Source organism: Gavialis gangeticus, unplaced genomic scaffold, assembly GCF_001723915.1.
Source record: "Gavialis gangeticus isolate Ggan-Ray unplaced genomic scaffold, GavGan_comp1, whole genome shotgun sequence".
NCBI lineage: Eukaryota > Metazoa > Chordata > Crocodylia > Gavialidae > Gavialis > Gavialis gangeticus.
Window position 1 is genome coordinate 113,498,385 of NW_017729022.1, and position 21,962 is coordinate 113,520,346.

General features: G+C 42.5%; 1 protein-coding gene across 2 annotated transcripts in view; it reads left to right on the forward strand.

Moving 5' to 3' along the window:
* VWF (von Willebrand factor) overlaps positions 1-21,962 on the forward strand; it is a 271,611-nt gene that overhangs the window by 162,175 nt on the left and 87,474 nt on the right. For both annotated transcript variants that reach the window (XM_019515998.1, XM_019515997.1), the window contains exons 31-34: positions 6,038-6,181; positions 7,025-7,184; positions 11,518-11,566; positions 16,504-16,681. In XM_019515998.1, coding sequence (XP_019371543.1) covers positions 6,038-6,181; positions 7,025-7,184; positions 11,518-11,566; positions 16,504-16,681 — 531 coding nt within the window. The remainder of the gene's footprint in view (positions 1-6,037; positions 6,182-7,024; positions 7,185-11,517; positions 11,567-16,503; positions 16,682-21,962) is intronic.

Below are 21,962 nucleotides of genomic sequence, written 5' to 3' on the forward strand. Positions count from 1 at the left end.
AAAAAAAATAAGGGCTTGCCTTCATGTGGAAATGGAAATAGCTCCATGAATAGAAAAGTCCTACATTACACTGGTGCAAACAATGCATTTAGCATAGGCTTCCTATTCAGTGGCTGTTTCTATTGCCCTTCTCAGGTACTTAGGAGCCATTTCTTTTGAATTCTTTCCTAGACAGCTTTCAACAGGCGTGAGTGATTAAGACCTCTGCAGAACTCTGCCTTTTTGGTCAAAGCCATTCTGGAGGTGTTAGTGAAACCATTGAGGCTACTTAAGACAATGATTCGTAAGAGCTCTGCTCAAAAACCTCCTCACTGGAATCCCTCGTCTCTCACAACCCTGCAGAACCTCAAATGGATTTTACATCTTATCCCTTCTTTCAGACCAAATTAAAGAAAATAATTGCAAAAGGATTTCATGTCATGTCAAAATCTCTTCAGGCAATTGTGCTTTTCCAGTTCTTCCCCCTAACACCATTAAATGTCTGTGTATGTTGGATTATTTTTCCCTGGGTTGGCTTTTTCCTTGTTGAATCTCAATTTGTGATTTCCTGCCCTGATTTCTAACATTTCTAGGTCACTTTGGACACTTTCTATGCATTCAGTCCGTGTTCATAACGGCTTCTGCTCTAATATCTGTGATTCTATTTATCATCTCTTTTACCCTTAACCTTTTAAACTGACATCTCTTTTACAGCCCCCCTCCCCACCTTTTTTACAGGCTGCTAATTAAATTGTTCTATATGGCAGGATTTAGTGCAGAGCATTCCACTAAACACCTCCAATTTCACTTGGTTCATTGCCTCTTAAAATTACACTTGTTAACATCCCTTTAATCAGCTTTTGGGGTGTGCAGCATACCCAAGCCGATTTGACTCAGTGCCTCAGAGGCTGCCAGTTGCTATATCAAATACTCAACTAAAAACTCACCCAGCCTTTTTGCATGCACTTTATGACCTTATTCGGGGAGCTTTGGATTAGAGGGCAACCATAAAGAGGTTTAAACAGACCTTTCTTGAGAGGTGCAATTAGAACTACACTGCTGAAATGATCCAAAATCCTGATGTAGGGACTAGCAACATTAGAATCCTATATGGGGAACGCAGTGATACCACACATTTGTCATCATTTCCTTTTGAGACTATATATTTTTTAATTATTAAATTAAAATAGAATTTAATTATATGACTTGATGACTCAGGGCCACAGGAGGGATTCCTACATGAGTTCTCTGTGCAGAGAGGGTGGAGCCACCCTTGCAGTAGGCCTTGGAAGAATTGAGCAAAGCTGTTAAAAATGGCCTCAGTCCTTAATTCATTACTTTAAACTAAGAGCACTGATTTGCACAGATGCCAAACAATGAGTAGCTCTGGTTTGATTTAAGCTCGAATGTACTACCAGTTGTTTAAAAAAGTTATCTTGGCCATTATGATCACCAGGGCTAGAAGCAAGAGTAATGTCTCCAGAGGCAGTAAAGGAAGCAAACTTTCTGGAGGCATATGCAACATCTACAAGGGAAGTCTTTGCTTGCTCCAGCACACTCCATAGTCCTTGGTGATTCAGTTTGTATTGTGTAAGTGTTATACACTGTTCTCAGCTTTATTTTCTCTAGTATGTGATGAAGGCTTTTGGCACAGGAGACTTCCACATCTAGTTCTCATGGGTTATTTATCTAAGCCCTAAAAAATAGGCAGTTATTGAAGTCATTCTGCTTTCAAAGCTCATTTGCTGCCAAAACCTTTTGATATGACATTGTATTTATAGGAAACGAGAACCATTTGAAACCACAAACTGGTCCTTTAGTAACAAGGACCGGCATAGCTTGCAATAATGTTCAGCGTGTGGGAATGTACTGTTAGCACATAGAACACTCTTCTCCTTTCACAGGGTGCATCTACATGAGACACTAAATGTGCAGTAGACTAATTCTGTGCATTAGTAGACTAATTCTGTGCATTAGCGAAACCCATGCTAATATGCTAATGCACAGTAGTACTGCACATTGATTTAGTACCTAGTAATACAGGTACTAAACTTAATGCGCAGTAACTATGGCACATGAATGAACATGCAGATGCACCCACAGGCCATGTCCACATGAGCGTGGACATTTGTTTCCTTGGGGACAAGAAGCACTGGCACACCTTGTGCCACTGCTAGTTGTCCCCAGGGAATGCCTGTGCCACACACTCTCTGGTGTGCAGCAGACTACCCTGGGTGGGGTAAGGGAGGCTAGGGCCAGCAGCCTTATCTTGGGTTCTGGGGGCCTCCTGGGGCTGCAGCAGCAGCGATCCTGCCACATCGAGCCTGGTCGGCCCCTGAAGTGTGGCTCTGGCTGGCCAGGCTCCGGTTTTGGGTGTTGCACACTGTCCCCATGTACATCTCCCTGCTTTTTTTTGGGGAGGGGGGGTTTGACCCCTTGGATCTCCCAGGGTCAACCCCCCCGCACACACACTGCTACCTTGCAGCATGGAGAACGCCTGAATGTGTAGTATGTGGTGCTGCAGATGTGTCTGTGGCGCCACATACCACACGGCCATGCTTATCTAAACACAGCCCCAGAGTATAAAATCACACTGCTGGAACCCCTGTCTACACTGAAGCCTACGGCAAGAATCCCCTGGACTTCCTTTGGGGCACGATTATATCCTATGTCATAGTTAATAAGTTGTCCATGGTCTGATTTCCTTTAAAGAGAAACGTTTTCTACCTTTTCTATGAAAAAGAAGTTAGGAAGACTTCTGTAGTGCCCCATCATTGAAGTATTAAAGGCTAAGTCTTCATTTCACCTGGTGAAATGAGGAGAATGGGTGTTTGTTGTCTAGGTAGGTCCAACAAAGTAATCATTAGCTAGATCAGGTATCGCCATCAATGAAGCCACAGCAGCACAGGTAGCTTCCACCCATTAAGAATCCCACATTGAAGCCTGTAGTGTTGTGATTTCATTGCTAGCCAAGCTCACTAAATTATAGCTCTCTCAGGTATCACTACATGCATGTGAAAGCATGCTTCCTCATTGCAGCATAGCCATCCATAGCTTAAGCCTTGGTTTCCCATGATGATCGATGTTTTAATATATACATTTAAATTCATGGCTTTGTAGATACGCAATTATTGCTACATTCTAATCCATCTGAAGGATATGGTCAAATCCTGGCAGGGTGGTTTTATGAGTGGTCAGTGCTTCATACTTGTCATCCATGAGATCTGGTTCTGAACTCCTGCTTTATGAGCTAGCTCTCTTGCCCTATGACAACTATTTCTCATTCACAATTAATACACCTGGCTCCTTTCTTTAGAGCTAGTCCAATAATAGGGGGAAAAAATCCGTGGAAACCTTGGTGAACTGTGTTTCATAACAAGCTGGTATGTATTTTTGAAGAGTTCCATGGTTTTAGCTCAATTAAGTTTGATTTCTTAAGTTAAAAAAAAATCAAAATAATGATTTTTACTTCCAGTTTACAAACCCGTGTCCCATATTAGAAATTTACAGATTTCTTGGGAAGAGGAAAAAGCATGGAGAGAGAAAATATCTTGCCATGAGAATCAGTGAATAAGACAAAAGGTACCTATTGGTAATCAAAAGAAAAAAAATGGGAAGAGGATCCTTCTGAAGAAAACTTTTCCAGTCCAACCATGGATTTTGAGGGGAGAGGAGATGTTTTGTTTAAAGTTTTCATCAGAGATATTTGAAAGTTGAAGTCCAATATATCCTCCTTCCCAGGAGGGCAACTTTCTTTGAGAGTGAGTGGAAAGGGGAAATAAATGAATGTCCAGGGATACTGGAGAAGTCTAGGGGCTGGGATCAGAAATGGTCTCATTAATGTTGTATATTTTGTTATTCCCATCAGTTATAAATTGCGTGCTACGTTCTGTACCTACCATTATTCCAGCCAAGCTACAGTGGTGACTAAAAAGGCAAAAACATGTGAAACAAAACATGTGAAGGCTCAACATTAGAGCAGATTTGGAAAATTTCCACAGGGAATTCTGACATTTTGATTTTTTTACTTTTGTTCCAAATAAGACGAGTTAAAAGTACATAACTTCTGTGGGGTAGAAATTCTGAGAACCTTTGATTTGGAAATAACATGAAGAACATGCTGAAATATTTTTTTTTGAGATATCATGCAATTTTTACTATAGGTATAAAATACATCTTGTATATAAATATAATACTATTGAGAGTATAACATTAAAACAGGCTAAAACAAGGAAGTCTAAATGGAACTAGAGAGCAGGCACAAAGCTAAATGGGAAAGTCAGAATAAAACAAAGATCTAAAACCCCCTCTGTTTTGTTTTGAAGAACTTTGAAACTTTTTTTTGTCATTTTTTTATCAATGTTAATATGTTCCTATGAACCATGTTGATTTCAGCAAAAATGTATTCTTTACAGAATACTGTTCAGTCCAACATGTTGTGACTCATTGAGACAAGAGATTGTCAAGGAAAGTGGCTCTGTTAGGTTGAAGAAGGCTTCTGGGTCACCTATTCTGTTTGGAACTCATGTTGGTGACTCTGCTTGTGCTCGGTTTCTGTTTAGTCCCAGCTCTGTTCTGAGGCTATGCACTGAGGTTGGGAAACTAATGTGCACTGGGTAGTGGGCTGCAATGAGGAGGAAATAGCACACTGATGGGAGATAAGGGCCAGTGGCTGCAGTAAGGTGGGCAGGGAGTAGGAGGCTGTTGTCCTAGTAAGGCAACAAGTGAAGGAAGCAGAACTGATGTTGGTTTGGGAAGGGACTGAAGTGAGACTGTGAGAAGATGTGAGATGGGAGACATCTTTGACATTTCCAGGCACATATACTGAACCAGATGCTCCTAAGGGTTAAATCTTTCTTGAAAGCATGATTTCATACTCTGAAGCATTTGCAAGGTATTTTAAGTGCTGTTGCCAGGCTATCAATAATCAATATGCTGAGTGGGCTTCCTTAAGGCTGCCCTTGCTTTCAGTAACTTGAGAAAAGGAGTGCTGCTTCTGCTAATGAAAGATTGTAGGTGGTATGATGAGGATGAAGAAGACATTAAATCAAATGTGTTTCAATGTGCAAGCTGTTTTGGTGGATTGCTGGTGAATTATCTGTGATCAGGCTTCTAGGAACACGTTCATTATTCAAAATTATTCAGTGAATGGTTTAGGCAAACATTTCTGCCTGGTGGCTTCTTGCACATTATTCACAGCAACTATTGCTCTTGGTATTCATTATCCATAATCCACTCTCCATCCTGCATAAGTGTCACATAAATTGCCTCGTGGCATTTTTGTTTCCTAAACTGATGACTCCCAAATCCAAAAGAACATTTGAAAAAGCTGTCTATGCTCTTTTCCCAATGTAAATATCCATTCAAATATATATCGGAGTACAAGTCCTGGCAATGCACTCCTTTTCTCAGATCGTTATTCTGAACAGAAATTGACTTGAATGAATGTTCACAGATGTTGAATAAAGGGGACAGTGAATACTATCTAAGCCAATTCACATTTGCCTTCAAGCAAAACTTCATCAGTCTTTTTTGTGGTCTCTGTCTGTTTGTTGCACAGTTTACTCTAAAATTTCCAGGTTTTAGAGGAAATGCCAAAAGAAAGCAAGCAGAAAGTGCTTTATATAGTTGTAGTAAAAAGTTACCAAAGTAGGAGTACCAGAGTTTTCCTTGAGAATCACAAAAATGATATGTACAATGTACTATCCATGTGATGGAAAAGTTTAGGTGTATATAATTAGCCACAGGATGTCACTGTTGTTCCACAGAAATTAAAACCACATGGGCTATGAAGGCTGGAAGTGTTTTTTATTTATTGTATTAGACCCATATAATGATTTTACTCCTAGGAAAGGTAATTATTAAGGCAAGAAACATGGCTCAGTAATGGAGAAGGCAACAAACTACGTGGTCTTTCAGCAGGTGGGAAATGAGGCAGATAAGAGAGAAGCTAAAATGATGTGGAAAGGATCATTTTCCCTGACTACCTGAACTGCTGAAGCTTTATTTTTACTACTTTTGATGAAAAATAGTCATGTCCTTTTCCTTTTGCTTTTAGGGAGAGCCATAGACTACGCTCTTCAACATGCTATGACTGAAGCCAATGGAGGGAGGCCCACTGCTGCAAAGATAGCAGTAGTCCTTGTATCAGAGAGATCAGAAGATCCAGTGGATGCTGCAGCACGTTCTGCAAATGCCAACAGTAAATATTAACATTCTGCCACTCTTTTTGTTCAAATCCATTTCATTTTAAAATGATTAAACTAGGGCAGAGACTGAAAAAACATGAGCATTGGTAGGCAGTTAGGGTGTTAGCGATTCAAGGTGATTGTTTAGAATTGGGTGGAATTGGGTTTTAACAAAGTCCCTATTTTTTTTAAACTATGGAGAAGTTAAGGAACAGCTGTGCAGCCTGTACTTTAGATCTGACTCTGGATAGACGTGGGGCATTACTAGGTGATGTAAATGTTTTAAGCTGGGCCCCTTTACAGTATGACATTTCCCGCAAGGTTTATAAATGAAAAGACCATGAGGTCAAGCTTTCCCTGCTCTTGTATACCTTGCAAAACACTGCTAAGGTAAAAAATGTTGACATGCTCTTTTAAGCTGTTTGCACTTAGGCCCTTCACATCTCCATTGTTAAGCATTTTCATCATGCTCATTATTGTTGTTTTAATTAAATACATTTAAAATAAGCCATGTACTTCATTAACGAGCAAATTAAGTAACCAAACAGCATGATCAGAAATAGCTCAGGTTAAAAAATTGGCAGCTTTTTCACTGAAGTCTTCAACTGCCTTTTGACACTGCCAGATCTTACTATGTTTGTAACTGTTGATCTCATCTTCATTATTGATGTGATTTAGAACATGATAGTAACTGTACTGAAAGGTCTTTAGCGTATAAGGAGAGAGCAGTGAGACTAATGAAAACTAACTGTCAGAGTGAAACATTTCTCAGGTCTACCTTAAGCAGCAAATCAAAAACAAGGAATTTCCCCTCTTGTCCATTACATATTTTAAAACTCACTTGCTTTTTTCCCCAGGGGTGGCTGTGTTTCCAGTTGGCATTGGGGACAGGTATGATGAAGGACAGCTGAGGACTTTGACTGGGGAATCTGCTACTGACAGGATCATTAAGCTTCACCAATTTGAAAACCTGCCCACCATGGTCACCTTGGATAATACATTTGTCAATAAATTGTGTATGGGTAAGTTTCATGAAGTCTTAAATCTTAAGCCAAAAAAATACCCTCCTATGAAGACAATGCATCAGGCTTGTTGTACACTATACTAAGTACTACAGAGTTATTTTCCTAGTTCTTAAATTACCTTGAACTTTGGTCAGTTTCATATAACAGCCCATCAGTTTCCTCAGATCCAGAGTTCAGTTCTAGTTAGGGTCCTTGTAGCAGGGCACTAAGGTGCCTGCCACTGGAAAAGTAGCAGTATGGGCTCAGGTGCTGGTTGCTAGGGGCAACCAGGAGTAGTTAAGGGCCTACACCTGGTGAGTCAGCTGACCCGAAGGGGCAGGGCTGACTACTGTAAGATCCAGACTGGAGGCTGTGAGTGCTCTCTCTCTCTCTTTCAACTGGCAGCCAGAAAGGAGTACTGCTTGACTGAGGAAAGAGCTTGGCCCTGAATGTAGGAAAGAGAAAAAAGGCCTGGATGTATATGCTGCTGGTTACATGGGGGAGAGATGTAGTGTGGTTTCGAGAATGTTTAGCCAGGAGGTAACTTTGTGTTATAGCCTAGGGGCTTGTGTTATTGTTTGTTGTTGTTGTTACACCGGAGGACCAGGTGAGGCTATTAGGGGTTAGAGGAGGCCTCACAGGGGCTCCACGGTAGCGTGGGGACCCTGGTGCCAGAGAGGGCACAACATTCAGGGGTGCACTGACCCCAGCCCTGAGAAGGGGAGCAGAGGATTGGGAGGGGCCCAGGTAAGGCTGAGGCCACCTGAGCCCTAAGGCGAGAAGCCCCAGAGCGGGCAGTTGCGAGAAGCCCCAAAAGGGGGACAAACCAGAGAGCGCCAGTGGGGGCGCAAGCTGTGAGACAGGTCAGAGAGCGTCCATGGGGCATGGAGAGGGAAATCGACCAAACAACGTCCGGTATATCTGTGAGTCTTGGGGCATGGTACAGGGGTGATTGGAGCCACACATAGCCCATAAGGCTGGGGTGCACCGAGTCACCCAAAATAGAACCGAGACTGAGATACATCAGAGCACCGTGTCAGAAAGGACAAAAGGCAACTTCCCTTATACATTAACACCGAAGACGTGGCAGGCGAGGTGTGAGGGAGCTTTAGTACCACATTGGTATGGTAGGGCGCGATAGGGGAGATCACAGCTACCCCTAGGACCCCACGCTGCTACAGTCCTACATTGACTTTCTGCAGAAATTTTCCTCTGTTCCAGCAGTTACTTAGTATAGAAACTGACTCAGAATTGCTGCAGTATGTAGCTAATTATTACACAACTACATTGGCTTATACAGAGTATTTTTACCCTAAGCTATAACCCTCCTTTCCCCCCTTGAACTGTGATCATCTCAATAAATAGAGATGGTCAAGACTGGGAGAAGATGCCACTAAGGAAAACTGTAAGCTCTACTGACTAGTCTTGGTGACTGACAGTGTGGCATCCTTTATCATTATGGAAACAATGGCCCAGACCAGTGGAATGACAGGGTGAAGTTTGCAAAGGGTGGGTGAATCTCATGATGGATATGAAATCAAAGTCTTGTACACTTGGGTTTATTCAGGATCAGTTGGGACTTTTTGAATCATTTGGTTACACAGTAAGGTTCTCTATTCCGATGGCTTAAATTCCTGTATTTCAGATGTACTTTTCATTCTTGTCACTTTCTGTCCTGTGCTGCAGTCATACAGTGCCATCATGTTGTATTAAAGAGCTACTGCATTGAACTGGACTGTTTTGGGTGAAATACCAGTCATCCTTAAAAACATGTCAATTGCCATAGATGAGGTTACTAATGGTATCTGTAGCATTTTCCCTGGATCAAAACTTAGCCTCATTTAAATTAAAAGGAGTTTTTCCAAGACGTCAAGATTCTATCCTGGGAATATGTAACATATAATTAATATAAATATTTGAGGTGAGCTGACTAGGTTTTTTCCCTTCCCATGTACTGCAATTTTCCCATTTTTAAAATGGGGATAATGGTGTGAATTTATTTGTAAAGGTCATTCTATCTACTGGAGAAAAGCCCAGTATAGAAGGTAGGCATCCATATTAGACAAAATTAGCATATTAAAGTTATCCTGAGGGTGTGAGTGTATAGAGCCACGTAACTTTGTTGTTTAATTGCTTAGAAATTGTTTCCACGGTGACAGTTCTATGTTTTTTTCTGAAGTACATGTTAGAGGAAATAGACTTCATCTGTTGTCCTAAAAGTGCACATTCCAACAGACTAATCACGAAGCATCAGTGAAACCTCATGGAAGAGGAGCCAGAAGTCTCCCTGAACATCTGCCCCCCCCACCCCCTGTAAGTGGAGCAGGTGGCCCCCATGTTTGGTATCTCACGCTAGGTAGAGCTAACAAAAGAAAATTGTGAGTGGTAGTAATGCAGCTGGCCACCTTAATGCATCAAAGTTATGGATGTAGGAGGTGTATTGCATATGCAGAATCAGGACTTAATCTTACATTTATGAAGCAGGATTTCATCTTATATTTTTGTCTGCACTGAACTCTGTGGGTCCATGATGACCTATGCTTATTACAATTGCCAAAGGAAAATGGACAAATAATGATTATCTAAAAACAAGACCTGAGTGTTTTTTTGGTAAACAGACAGATTATCTGTGAAGATTAGCATAAATTTAAATAACCACAAGAGGTAAAAGTGACTTCTGTTGTCCCCTAAGTCAGTAAGTATATAAGAGCCTTATTGTTGTATGCCAGTTTATATTGTGCTAATACCAAAAATCCCAGCCATGAGTCAGGACCCCTGGTACAAGGCACTGTACAAACATCTGCCAGCTCTGCTGATGCTGAGTAGTACATTAGCACACAAGTACTCTCATTGATACAGCCGAATAAGGCATGAGATTTACTAGAGTCTGGCTCATGATTGTGTAACGAATCTCAGGTGGGATTGTCTGACATTTTAACCTCACAGGGGGGTCTGTTAGAACAAGTATTTCAAGAATGTGTAGGAGCAGCTCTTGTTGCCCCTCTAAGCATCCCACTGTAGGAATAGGAAGTTGTTTGTGTTGAGAAGGAGATCCTCTTCTGTATTACAAGGTGCATGTAAGCCCTGATGGGGTAGTACAGTGTCTCCTACACTTACACTTTAGTTGGGTATCTCAGAGTGAGTTGTAAGTTATATCTTGGTCATCTACTAGTTGAAAGAGAATTCTGCACTTAGAATCAGGCACTTAGTCTGAACATTTTGGCCCTTGCTTTTATTGTTGGCAAATTGCAGTATGATAGATCTTAAAATGGTGTCATTTATAAAAATCAGAAATGTCATCTTTTATCAGTTTTTGCTCTTCCAAGTTTATCCTAATTGAATTAATCTTACAGCAGGAGACTGACTTTACAGCTAGAAAGGAACCAAACTAATACTAGTAAGAAAGAATTTAAAGTGATTTCAAATGTTCACAAAATACAGTGCTTTTCCTGAAATGTATGAGGCATAATATGTGCTTGAATAGTGTTATATCAAAAGCTAAATATTCATGATGAATGACATCCTAAATATATGCCACTTAAACTGTTATTCCAAATCACCCCATACTGTAATACAGTATTTCACTTAAAGGTGTATGTACATAGCCATCCTAATAAGAGGCTGGAATTCAACAAAGCAATTTTAGGGATTTCTGTCTTAGTGGTTTTAGCTATTAATTATATGGTTTCATACTGCTGCTCACTACTACAAGTTACTATATCAAACTTTAGAGATATGATGTTGCATTAAGTAAAGCTTAGAAGAGGACAGTTTGTTACATAAGACCAACAGTGATTAAAAATATTCTGCCATTTGGGTAATTGAGCATTTGGATAACTGAGGATGTACTGTATGAGTGTTTGTATGTATCTGCATGCATATGCCCATATACACATGTATGCATACATTGTTGCTGTGATGATATGTTAATTACGGAGTATAATCTCAGTGCTGTACAAGATGCAGAAACAAGTATAGACCCTACTCAGGAAGCGTGAAGGCTTGATCTTGTATTAAACTTCACATGGACATGTAGAGCTCATTGTGGGATTGCAGTATAGTTGATATCTACTGCACATTATATATCATTGTAAAGTGCATTGAGTTTAGAGAGCTTGTATGAATGGGTGTTGAAGAAACTCATAACCTGGCTTTGCCCCCTCTGTGATCCCATTTTACTTTTTGGACAGATGAATACGGTCCTCAAGGAGGAATTCTCAAGGTATAAAACAGGAAAAATCTCTTGAGTGCTGAGTCGCATTTGAAGGGAAGGAATCCATATTTCACTCATTTCCACTTAAGCTCCGGAACAGCTGAGCAATGTGCCAAAATATGTCTGTTTCTCTTACAGAGCCTGCCCAAGAATGCATCGATGATGATGGGAATAAAAGGAGAGTAAGTATACTTTTTGTATCTTCTGTCTGGCTTTCAAGTAACTGTTATAGAGCATTGGCCTTGGAACTTGAATGCCTGTGGTGTGCTCTGAGACAAAAAAGCTTTGAGCAATGTTAACAGTTTTTCAGGAACAATCTCCAAGAATGTGGAAAACGGTGTGGAAGGCAGTGCAATCAGTCAATGTGCTAATGCCCCGGACTTCCCTCCATTGATAAAGAAAAGTGCATTTTTTCTTTCTTTTTCTTTTTTTAATCCTGCTATGTAAAACTTACTAGTGATGAGGCACTTTGGCTTTCCTACAAGTGAAGCAGCCCACAGGTGGAAGGAAGGAACGCTTACCTTCCCTAGCTCCCTCAGGGTGCAAACTGCAAGTGGCTTGTCTTCTCTACGATATTGTAGAGAAAGGATTATTGTGTGCTTGTTATTTCATGGGAATAAACCACCTTTTTATGCAGCAAAGGCAAAGAGGATGCAGTGTCATCTGCTAACCTGGGGAAAGTGCTCCAATATATTAGCATACCTCTTTGCCCTCTCAGACTTAAGCTGTGGTGAGAAAGGAGGAAAGTAGGTGTTATGGATGGTGTGGCAGGACACTGTGCCTGCCACTTTAAGGGCCTGAACCCAGCAGCCGGCAGGTGCCTGATGAGAGCAGCCATTTTGGATTCAGGGCTGCCCATATAAACAGGGCATTTTGCTGTGGGAAGGCCAGGCAACAACATCACCTGGCTGCAAGGCTGCTGGTTTCAACTGGAGGTAAGGGCAGGAGCTGTAGGGGATGGTCAGGAGGCTCCTGGTCCTGGGTATGATCTAAAACTGCACCCTGCCAGGAGTGAGTGGCCTGGTGGGGCTCTCAGTGGTGCCGGAGCCCCCAGGAAATGCTGGGTTGGGGCGCCTTAACCCCAGCTCCCACCTTTGGGTGGGTCAGGTGACAAAGGAGGTAGAGGGGACCAGGCACGGCTACAGCCACCTGAGCCCACCCGAAGAGGGAAGCCCTGAGACCCTGAGAAGAGGGGGTGGTGTGGAGCCCCAGGGTGAGGGGGTGAAGAACTAGAGGGCTGAGGGCCCAGTACATACATGTATATTTAGTGTTATCCTGAAAGGGGCCTAAGTGTGCTTAGACCCGGTCAGGTAATTGGCTGGCCACTACGCCAGTGAGGGTTGCGGGAGAGGCCCAGGAGACAGTGTCTGCCACCCAAGGAATGGACTAGCTAAGCCTATGGCCAAAGGGTGCCTGCTCCAAGAGGGAGCAAGGCGACATAAGTGGTCGATGTGAGAGACAGACCCTGTGAGAGAAGGTGGAGTGAATGAGGCTCGAGTGAGAGGTGGGCGGTATGAATGGGTATATGACTGAGGCCTGATGGCAAGGCCTAAGCATGCTTTGGCTGTAGGCTGAGGGCACTGTAACATCTGGTTGCCATCTGCGAGTCTTGGGCCCCAGTGTAGGGGAGGTCTGGAGCCGTGGACACCCAAATATTGGGGTGCAGTAATGGGCAGCCTCCCGCCTTATCTAACAGTGTATTATTATTCCAACAAGGTGTGGTGGGCGAGACAGGTGAGCAGCATGCCCAGAGGCAGGTGCGGGGCTAGCTGGAGCTAGTGGGGATACCCATTTTGCCACAAATGGCTTATATCCTCCTGACAGTAAGGCAAAGTGTGGTTTTACAATTTGAATGCATTTTGCCTAACTTGCAGCTGGCAAATTGTACAGTTTTTTTCATGCGTTATCTTCTAGAGGTCAAGTGTAGATTCATCCTACGGTTTACTTAAAAACATCAAGCACATTAACATTAAAGTTGCTTTTCCTATATTAGCAAGTTAATATCTATTAAGGGTGTATCTTTTTTTCTTAGTATAGACATGATCTTAAATAAGATGTGGTCAAAGAAGTAGCACTTAGGACAATGCCTTGATTTGGCAAAGAGTGGTTTTTAATCAGTGTACCTTTGCAGTAGTGATCTCTGCCACCTAATATGGTGCCAGAAAGTGTTACTTCCCATTCTAGAAGCAGTTTAAGTGGAACTGGGTGGCTAGAAATTAGGCCTTTTTTAAAATTTTTGTTAACTCCTAGTCTAACAAAACCTAAAGGCAAATCAGCTACTATAACTATGTGACCATTTTTCCAGAGGACAACCTTCAGTTTTCAGAAGCCAGTTGCCAATTGCATTTTTTTTGCATCAATATTGAAATTCTCTATCTTCAGACCTCCTCCTCCCAAGGTGTGGGCACAATTTTGGTAGGTCAAGACTTGGCACTGAGTTTTATACCAATAAGACAAATTGCTGGCAAAAAATGCAGTCACAATTTTTATTGATTTGATGTGCCCCTGCAAGAAAGGTGTCCAGGCCTCAGCCTATCTGATGTGGTACCATATACTAAAGTGGCTGGTGGCCTATTTAATGGTCTCCGGTTTTTCCTTCAGTCAGCCAAAAATAGTGGCTATTAAAAAAACCCTGAGTGCTATTGGATGTCAGTGGGTTCTAACAAATCTTCCTCTTGTCACCTTCATACCTAGAGGATCAGGCCCTTATCAATGAAGTAGGAAGACTCCTCCCTAATTTCTGATAGGATAAGATTTTATTTCTGATCTGGATGGTTGTGATGGTGGGATTGCTGCAGAAAATGTTGGGCATGGAAAAAAAAAGCTCCCTGCAAGACCTGACCCCTGGTTATGAACCTTATTGATATATGAATTTGTCCCTTTTCCTAAGAGATGTTGATATCCTGTAGCTTTCATTGAAATTAATGGAACTAAGGAATTTTTTTTCTACCTTATCTCTACCACTATATTTAAAGAAGCAATCCCCACGCATCTGGATTAATTTATAGCAGCAGAAAAGCAATCATATGTGTATGGATTATTCCATTTCTGGAAGTGAAATACTCAAGACCAAGAGTATCAAACATGGCCTGTGAGCTGGTATGGGTTATCCAGTCTGTGCAGAAATACGTCCTCCAGGCCTTTGTGCTGCTTGCTGTGGCTACCAACAGTGAAGATGCCTCTGTCACCAGCGGCAAAGGAATTAATGCTGTCATTGCTTAACCTTTGTTGCTGTGGGTGGTTGAGCAGTGGCAGTGTAAACTCTTTTGTTTCTGGTGCCAACACAGTGTTGCCCATCCCAGGAGGAGCCCTGAGGTCCACATCTGACCCATGCAGGCAAATGAGTTTAACACCCTTGCTCCGCACTGTTGTTATACACCTTCGTACTTTTATAACTGCATCTACACAAATGCTTATTCCAGTGTGTCTGTACAAATGGCAATCATACTTCAAATTGGTATTTTTATACTTGTGGAACTTTTCCAGAGGATACCAGTCCTTGGTGAAACCTAGCAAACCAAAAACTACCTGTCCTATCATTTTATTGCCCAGATTTTAGATGCTTTGTGATTGGTGTCCTTCAGTGGGTTAAACAAAAATAATTAAAGACGTGTAGAAACCGAGCCTTTTTGTCAGATGTACACAGCTGTATATGTACCCTTCCACCAGTTGCTGTACTCAAAGTGGGTTGGGGGGATATAATTAAAAAACATGTTGCATCTTACTACCTAAATATTTTTCCATGCTTAAAACTCCTCACATCTTTTTTATAGCTTCCCCTGGCCTTTCAAGCCTGAAAAAGTCTTATTCAACTTTTAAGAGAAGTCCCCCTTTTCAGTGTCTTAAGCCCTACAAAGCATACCCAGGGAAATGCACTCATATTTAATATGCACTCCCAATATTTATGGCTGCAAATCTGGCAGCTCTGTTTTAGAACTAATGGTCTCCCATAGCTCTGAGCTGTAGAAAAATACTTTTACAGCATTATTCCTGGTTTGCATGTTTGTGCCAAGAATAGACCATGAATTATGCTGTGGCTACCCACATATTTTGTCACCTTGCTATTCCCTTTCACGAGAAGGTAAGGACGAGCTGAAATGGAGAAACTTGAAAGTAGGCTACCTGGACAGGAACTTCCTTTTCTTTTCCACATTTTTGTCAATGCATTTTGAGTAAAGCCATCCAGCTTGTAATATTATTCTCTCTCTTCCTATTATCGCTTCCAAAATGGTTATACAACAATTGCTCCATTAAGGGGTTGTTTTCTTGAAAACGTGTGTTTTTTAAGGAATGATGTTCCTGGGGATTTAGAGTTCAGTATGCTGAATACACTGGTATTGAAGTCAACATGACTCCTCATTTGCTAAAACATGAATACTCAAGTGTCTTGCAGGATTGAACCTAGAGATATTCTAGCTTGTGACTACATCACTTACCTAAAGATGAATGGGATATTGTCCTTTTATTTTAACATTCCAACAGTGACAAGAATGCAGTCATATCAAATAGTGTTCATCCTACAGGGAAGCAAATTCACTTCAGGGTGGGTGGGAATTTTGAAAGTTTTGGGATTGTAGGTAAAATAACAAGCTATTCTGAGCCTTCAAAAAGGCTTCTGATTCCCTGGCTTGGACCATCTCTCATTAATTCCTGCTGTGCTACAGGCCTCTGTGCTCAGGGCCCTTTCTAAAATTAATTCATGCTTGTGTAAACTAAAGGCATGGCATTTAAAGAAAAAGTGGGGGGAAATTCTTTATGGACTGTGTTGTCCATGCATGTTGGAGGGCAGCAATGCTAACAATAGACAAAGTACCATTCTCTTCCAGCAAAGCATCTTCCATTCTAGACCATTATCTTTTGTTTGGAATTTCAGGGTCTATTTCTTGCAGTGTTTCTATATTGACTTTCTCATGCTCATGAAATCCTTAATATGCAGCATTCTATTGTTTAATTATCCAGGGCTATTTTGAGCAACACTGCTGCCAGTGTCACTTTACTTGCTAGTTTTAGGCTTATAGAACGCAGTCTGGTAGCAGCTTGGTGGAGGCCACCCAGTGTGTTTTGAATGTTCTTTTCTTGTATCAATCCTATTTTAATATCCACATGTCTTTTTGTATAGGCTGGTGACACATGGATATTATCAGATCGGTGTCACACCGTGACATGCATTCCAGGTGGTCATACTATTCTGGAGAATTATCGAATTAAGTGTGAGAATCTGCCCAAACCTACATGTCGCAATGATCGTGCTGCTGTTAAACTTGAGGAAACCTGTGGCTGTCATTGGGTGTGTCCTTGTGAGTAACTTATTTTGCATATATATTTTTCCCATCACCTGTAATGTGCTTCAGAAATATCATGCTGGAAATGCAACACAGAGCTGCAAACCCAGGGGGAATTCAAGGGTATTTGAACTGACCTGAATTAGCGCTTACTCCTTATCAAGTAAATTTCTCTTCTCCATTGATGTAGGACTGGGGACGCAGGCACAGGAGAGGACAGATAACATGCAGGATGGCCAAAGTAGCAATGAGACGATAACTCCTGCATTAGATATTATAAATATGCTCTCTTGCCCCCTTTGACTCCCAGGCACAATGTTGCTTAATTGCAGAGAAAGTAAAAAGTTGGATTTTTTTTCTTGGGGGAACAACAAAGGTGAGCATTGGCTGGGAACTCCTCAGAGCAATTTTGGCATCATTCCCCTCTAACACACCTGGAAACTCAAACAACTCTTTCTGAGTTGCAAGGGCAACTCCCAAACATCAACACCAGGGCTGTCACATCTCTAGAACTCGTAAAGCCTCATACATGGTTTCAAAAGATACTAATACAGATGGAAAACTATGGTGATTTTCCTTTATTTTTTTTCCTTGTTTTTATTCCTCTTGCTTTTTATTACTAAAGGCATAAGCATGGAAAAATTATTTGTTTTTTAAACGTGGGGAAAGATTTAGTGTGTGTAAAGATTTTCTCTCCTTTCATAATGCACATGAACAGTTAAGATTGCATAGGCAGCCTTCATTCTAGCATGTCCTAACTTTTGTATGCTTGCTTTTGCAAAATTAATACCCTTTGAATGTTATTTTGTGGGGTGTTATTATCTATGTTCCTTAAAAACAAAACAAAACAAAAAAACCCAGCAAGTTGATAACCATCAGAATTCCATCACATGGTCTCAGATGGACAATCGCATGGGTTAACTGTAAGGCTGGAATTTAGTAGACCCATCTCACTGACTGCTTTCTTTCTGGGTTCTGCAAGTGGGGTACCATATTGCACAAAGGCTTCTATTCTTTCCCATGTTCCTTTTAGCCTATTTGTTTCTCACTTTGGCTCCTTGTCCTAAAGCCTATAGCAGGCTTCAGTCCTCAGTTTTCTCTTGGAGTATCATGCTCAGTGTGTTTTCTTGTCTCCTTTTCAGTGCTTTTGTCCATTCCTGCTCTCCCTCATCCCAGTTTGTTTGCCCAGGCATTCCCTGTTTCTTTTCCCCAGCTACAGCTGAGCAAGTTTTCAGAGAATAATAAATACACTGGTAAGAGTGAAACTGTTTGTAAATTCAGGTAAAATTCAGCGAATAGTTCAGCTAAAAAAAATGGGGGGGGTATTCTGAAAATGTTAAATCCATTTTGTTTTCACATTTTAAAAAATAAACTATTTCCTTTGGGAAATTAATTTTGTTTTGATGTTTACGAACAAAAAACTCTGCATTTTTGTTTCAAAAGAATATTTTTTGTTCCCAACTTGAACTATACATTAAAGAAAAATAGAAGGAAGAAAGGGACAAAATAATCTCTAAAGGAAACAAAATATTTTATAATGGTTGAACAGAATGTTTCAGGTTAATTCAAAGCAAATCTTTTCTTTTACCAAAAAAAAAAATTGAGTTTTAGGCCAATCCAAATGGCTTTTTCTTAATTCCTGCATTGGCCACTGAGACTAGGCATGTATTAATCATGATAACTACTGAAGTATATAAGCGCTAATTGCATATTCACAAGGGAATTAATCTTGCTACAGATCTTTGTTGAATTCTTAAATGGGTACAAAGTATGGTATGCCATAGATTTCGATGTGCTCACATGGCTTCTATTTCAGATGGGTGCCTTTAGATCAGGGGTGGGCCCATGGGCTGGATCCAGCTCACCAAGAGATTTAATCCAGCCCCCGATGGGCAGCCGCCAACTCACTGGATCTGGCCTGCAGGCAACTGGCAGCTATGTCCACTGTATGGTGCCAGGTGGGTAGGCAGGACTGCTTCAGCCCAGCGGCATCAGGTGTCTGCTATGGACCCAGGTGGGGCTTCCCCCACTGCAGGCGGATGGCTGCGTCAGATATGGACACAGCAGGCAGGTGCAGGAGCCCAGACACAGAACCTGCCAGTGGCATCCACAACTGACCTGTTGCCCTCCCAGAATGATGGAAGCTCTCACCCAGAGACCTGACCCAGAACCTGCCAGCAGCATCAAATGTGGACAGAAGCAGGAGATGCTGCTGAACCAGGTGGGCAGAAGCGTGACTGTCTCTTCTCATCCGTCTCCCCCCCCCCCGGTCCAGAACCCAGGTGAGTTTGATGCCACCACCCATGCCTGCCTGGGTCCACAGATGAGCGTCATGGCTCATGGCAAACTATAACTTCAGCTGCGTTCTGGAGGGAGGGAGGAGAGGGGGAGAGAGACAGACAGAAAGACATAGACAGAGACACAGAGAGGGAAGAGAGACAAAGGGACAGAAAGGGAGACAAGAGAAGAAAGCAGGAGACAGAGAGACAGAGTTGGATGTGGCCCTTGACAGGTCCCCAGAACTTAAGTGGCTCTCCAGCTGAAATAATTGCCCACCCATGCTTTAGATGATTATATTAATGCAGGCAGTTCTGCATTCATGTAGAGTGTTGGACTAGGTGATCTTTGAGGTCCCGTCCAATTCTATGATTCTGTACGAAAAGTTACAGAAAGTTTTCATCCTGTAACTCTGCACCTGAGAACATACAGCCATACATTGTCTGTAGTGGCCACTTCGGATGTAAAGGTCCTTCTTTTCAGGTATCAAGAACCAAAGTCTCATAGCATCAAACTAGTTTATATAGGCTGCAATCTGGCTAACAGTTATGGATGTGAAATAAATGTAACCGCTCATGTGCTTGAATGTAGGAACACTTTTATAAGTGTTTTCAGGATCCGTGTCATGGCATAGACCTTTGTGCAGGAAAAGGCTGCAGCACTTTATCAGATGGAGTCCAAGAGTAGTCTCCAGTTTCCAAACCCTTCTGAACTGGGGAGGAGGGAGCTTGGAGAAATATAGATAAATCTGAAAAATGAAGTGAATTCTAGGCTAACCTTCAGCTGCTGGGCCCAATCAGACTTAGAAGGAAAAATATTCTACTTTTGAGTATTGTAGCAGATAAAATGGATACTGTGTGAATAGTGCCTTGGCTGAGGTTGAGCGAGCAGTCAAGTATTCCTACTCAAATGCACAGAAATGAGGGACCCCGCAGAGGTGTTAGAGTTGCAGGCTGCTGAAAAGAGAACCGCTGGGGCATCCCACACATGTTCCATGGGGACATGTTCTGCCACACTGACTTCACAGATGATCTTTCCATGTAATCAAAGCTATTAGCACACGGCTTACATGATGAAGAATGTCTAAAAGTAGGGTGGGGAGGAATTATGTATGCATAGAATGGAGGTAGAAAAAGCTGGATGGTCCTTTTTCAGGTGAAATCATTTAGAAGCTAAACCCTCCAGGTCATTGCATGGCCTAGAAAGGAGCTCAAGCACAGTGGTACTGGGGTGGTCATGATGTATGGTGAAAGTGGGAAGGGGTATTCCCTCCCAACATGGAGCACAGTTCCACATGGTCCAGAGAGAAGAGGAATTCTGTGTGAGAGCCAAGCATGCACCCTGTGGATTACAACAACATGCATTTGCTGACTGAGCCTCACCTCTCCATCACGGGGAAGATGGATGACCATACAGGCCAATGAATCCAGTGCACCTGAGTTCCATTCTGGAAAAAGGCCAGTTGAGTTGCTTATTTTGATTAAAGCATGTAACATTGGCTCTAGACACATGGACACCTTCAAACCACTTGGGGGGCTGGGGGAGAATTAGGACTACAAGTATGTGCATCTGGCCTGGAGAAGCACAGTGATGCCTGTATGTGGAGCCAAAATTCACAATCGCCTCCAAGGTTTGACCCTGTTGGTTGTATTTTCAAAAGTACCTAAACTTAGGCTCTAAAGTGCTTAAGCTGCTAAAGTGCTTAACGTGGGATTGAAGAGTCTTACACCATTAAGACTTTGGTGACACTTAACTGAATCACTTTTGAAAATATGATGTAGGTATATAAATCTTGCAGGTAGGTGCTTCTGGAAGTTTATCCCTGCATTTTTTTTTAATGAAGAATTTGGTGTCTTCTTTCTCTTTAATGTATAGTTCCATCTGGGGATCAAAACACCCATTAGGGAACCACTGTGTTCAAAGAGCAAAACTGTTTAGAGGTAATGTGCTACTTGAAATGCTTAGGTTTTTTAGCAGCTGACTTACTGTCAGTCAAGGAAGACTTTTGCACCAAGTATTTTCCCATTTAGTAGAGTTGTGTGAAGCTTTGGGTGGTGATTCGATTCGGAGGAGATTCGGCCCGATTTGGAGGCTGAATCTCTGAATCTGTATCAAATCAGGGGACCAATTAAAAGGTCTGAATCCATTCAAAGTTCTCTGAATCTTTGGAAAAGATTTTGAGAGCTTTGATGACTCTGACAATCCCCAGTGGCTGCAACAGGGAGCTGCAGCCATCTCTGAGCTGGTAAGTAGGGGCAGGGAAGGGACCATGGGAGGACCTCTACCTGCTCCTCCAGCCTGACCCGACCTCCCCGCTCCCCCAGTCCTCTCCATGGCTGCCCTGCCCTGCCCGCCCCAGCTCCCGGCCCTTTAAAGAAAAGCCCTGGTGCTCACCGAGTGTTACCAGGTGGAGGGGTGATCACCATTGCCCCCCACTACTGCATGCTGCATAGGGGGCTCTGCATCAGCCCCTTGATCCCCCCATGGCTGCCCTGCCCACCAGGGCTCCAGCCCTTTAGGAAAAAAAAAATGGAGAAAAGCCACAGGACTTACTGCTCCTGCAGCAGCCTCAGGGCTTGGGGGGCTCATGCAGAACCATCCACATGGCACAGGGCAATGGGGGGCAGCAGGGATTGCCCCCCGCTGGCAGAGGCGGCATGTTCTGTGGGTTTGGTTTTGTTTTGTTTTTTTACCTTAAAAGGCCGGAGCTGTGGCAGACAGGGCAGCCATGGGGAAGGGAGTGAGGTGCAGGGGTCGGGGGACTCGTACGGAGCCCCTCGTGCAGTGGGGGGCAGTGGGGATCACCCCCCCACCCGGCAGCACCCGCTGAGTTGGGGCTTTTTTTTTTTAACAAGTGCTGGGAGCTGGGGCAGGTGGGACAGCCATTGCCGGGCTGGGAGAGTGGGTGGGGGATAAGCCTGGCCACTCAGAGATTCAGCCGAATCGATTCAGGACAGTGATTTGAATCACCAGATCAAATCACTGTCCCCCGAATCCGAATCAAATACTAGCCACTTCA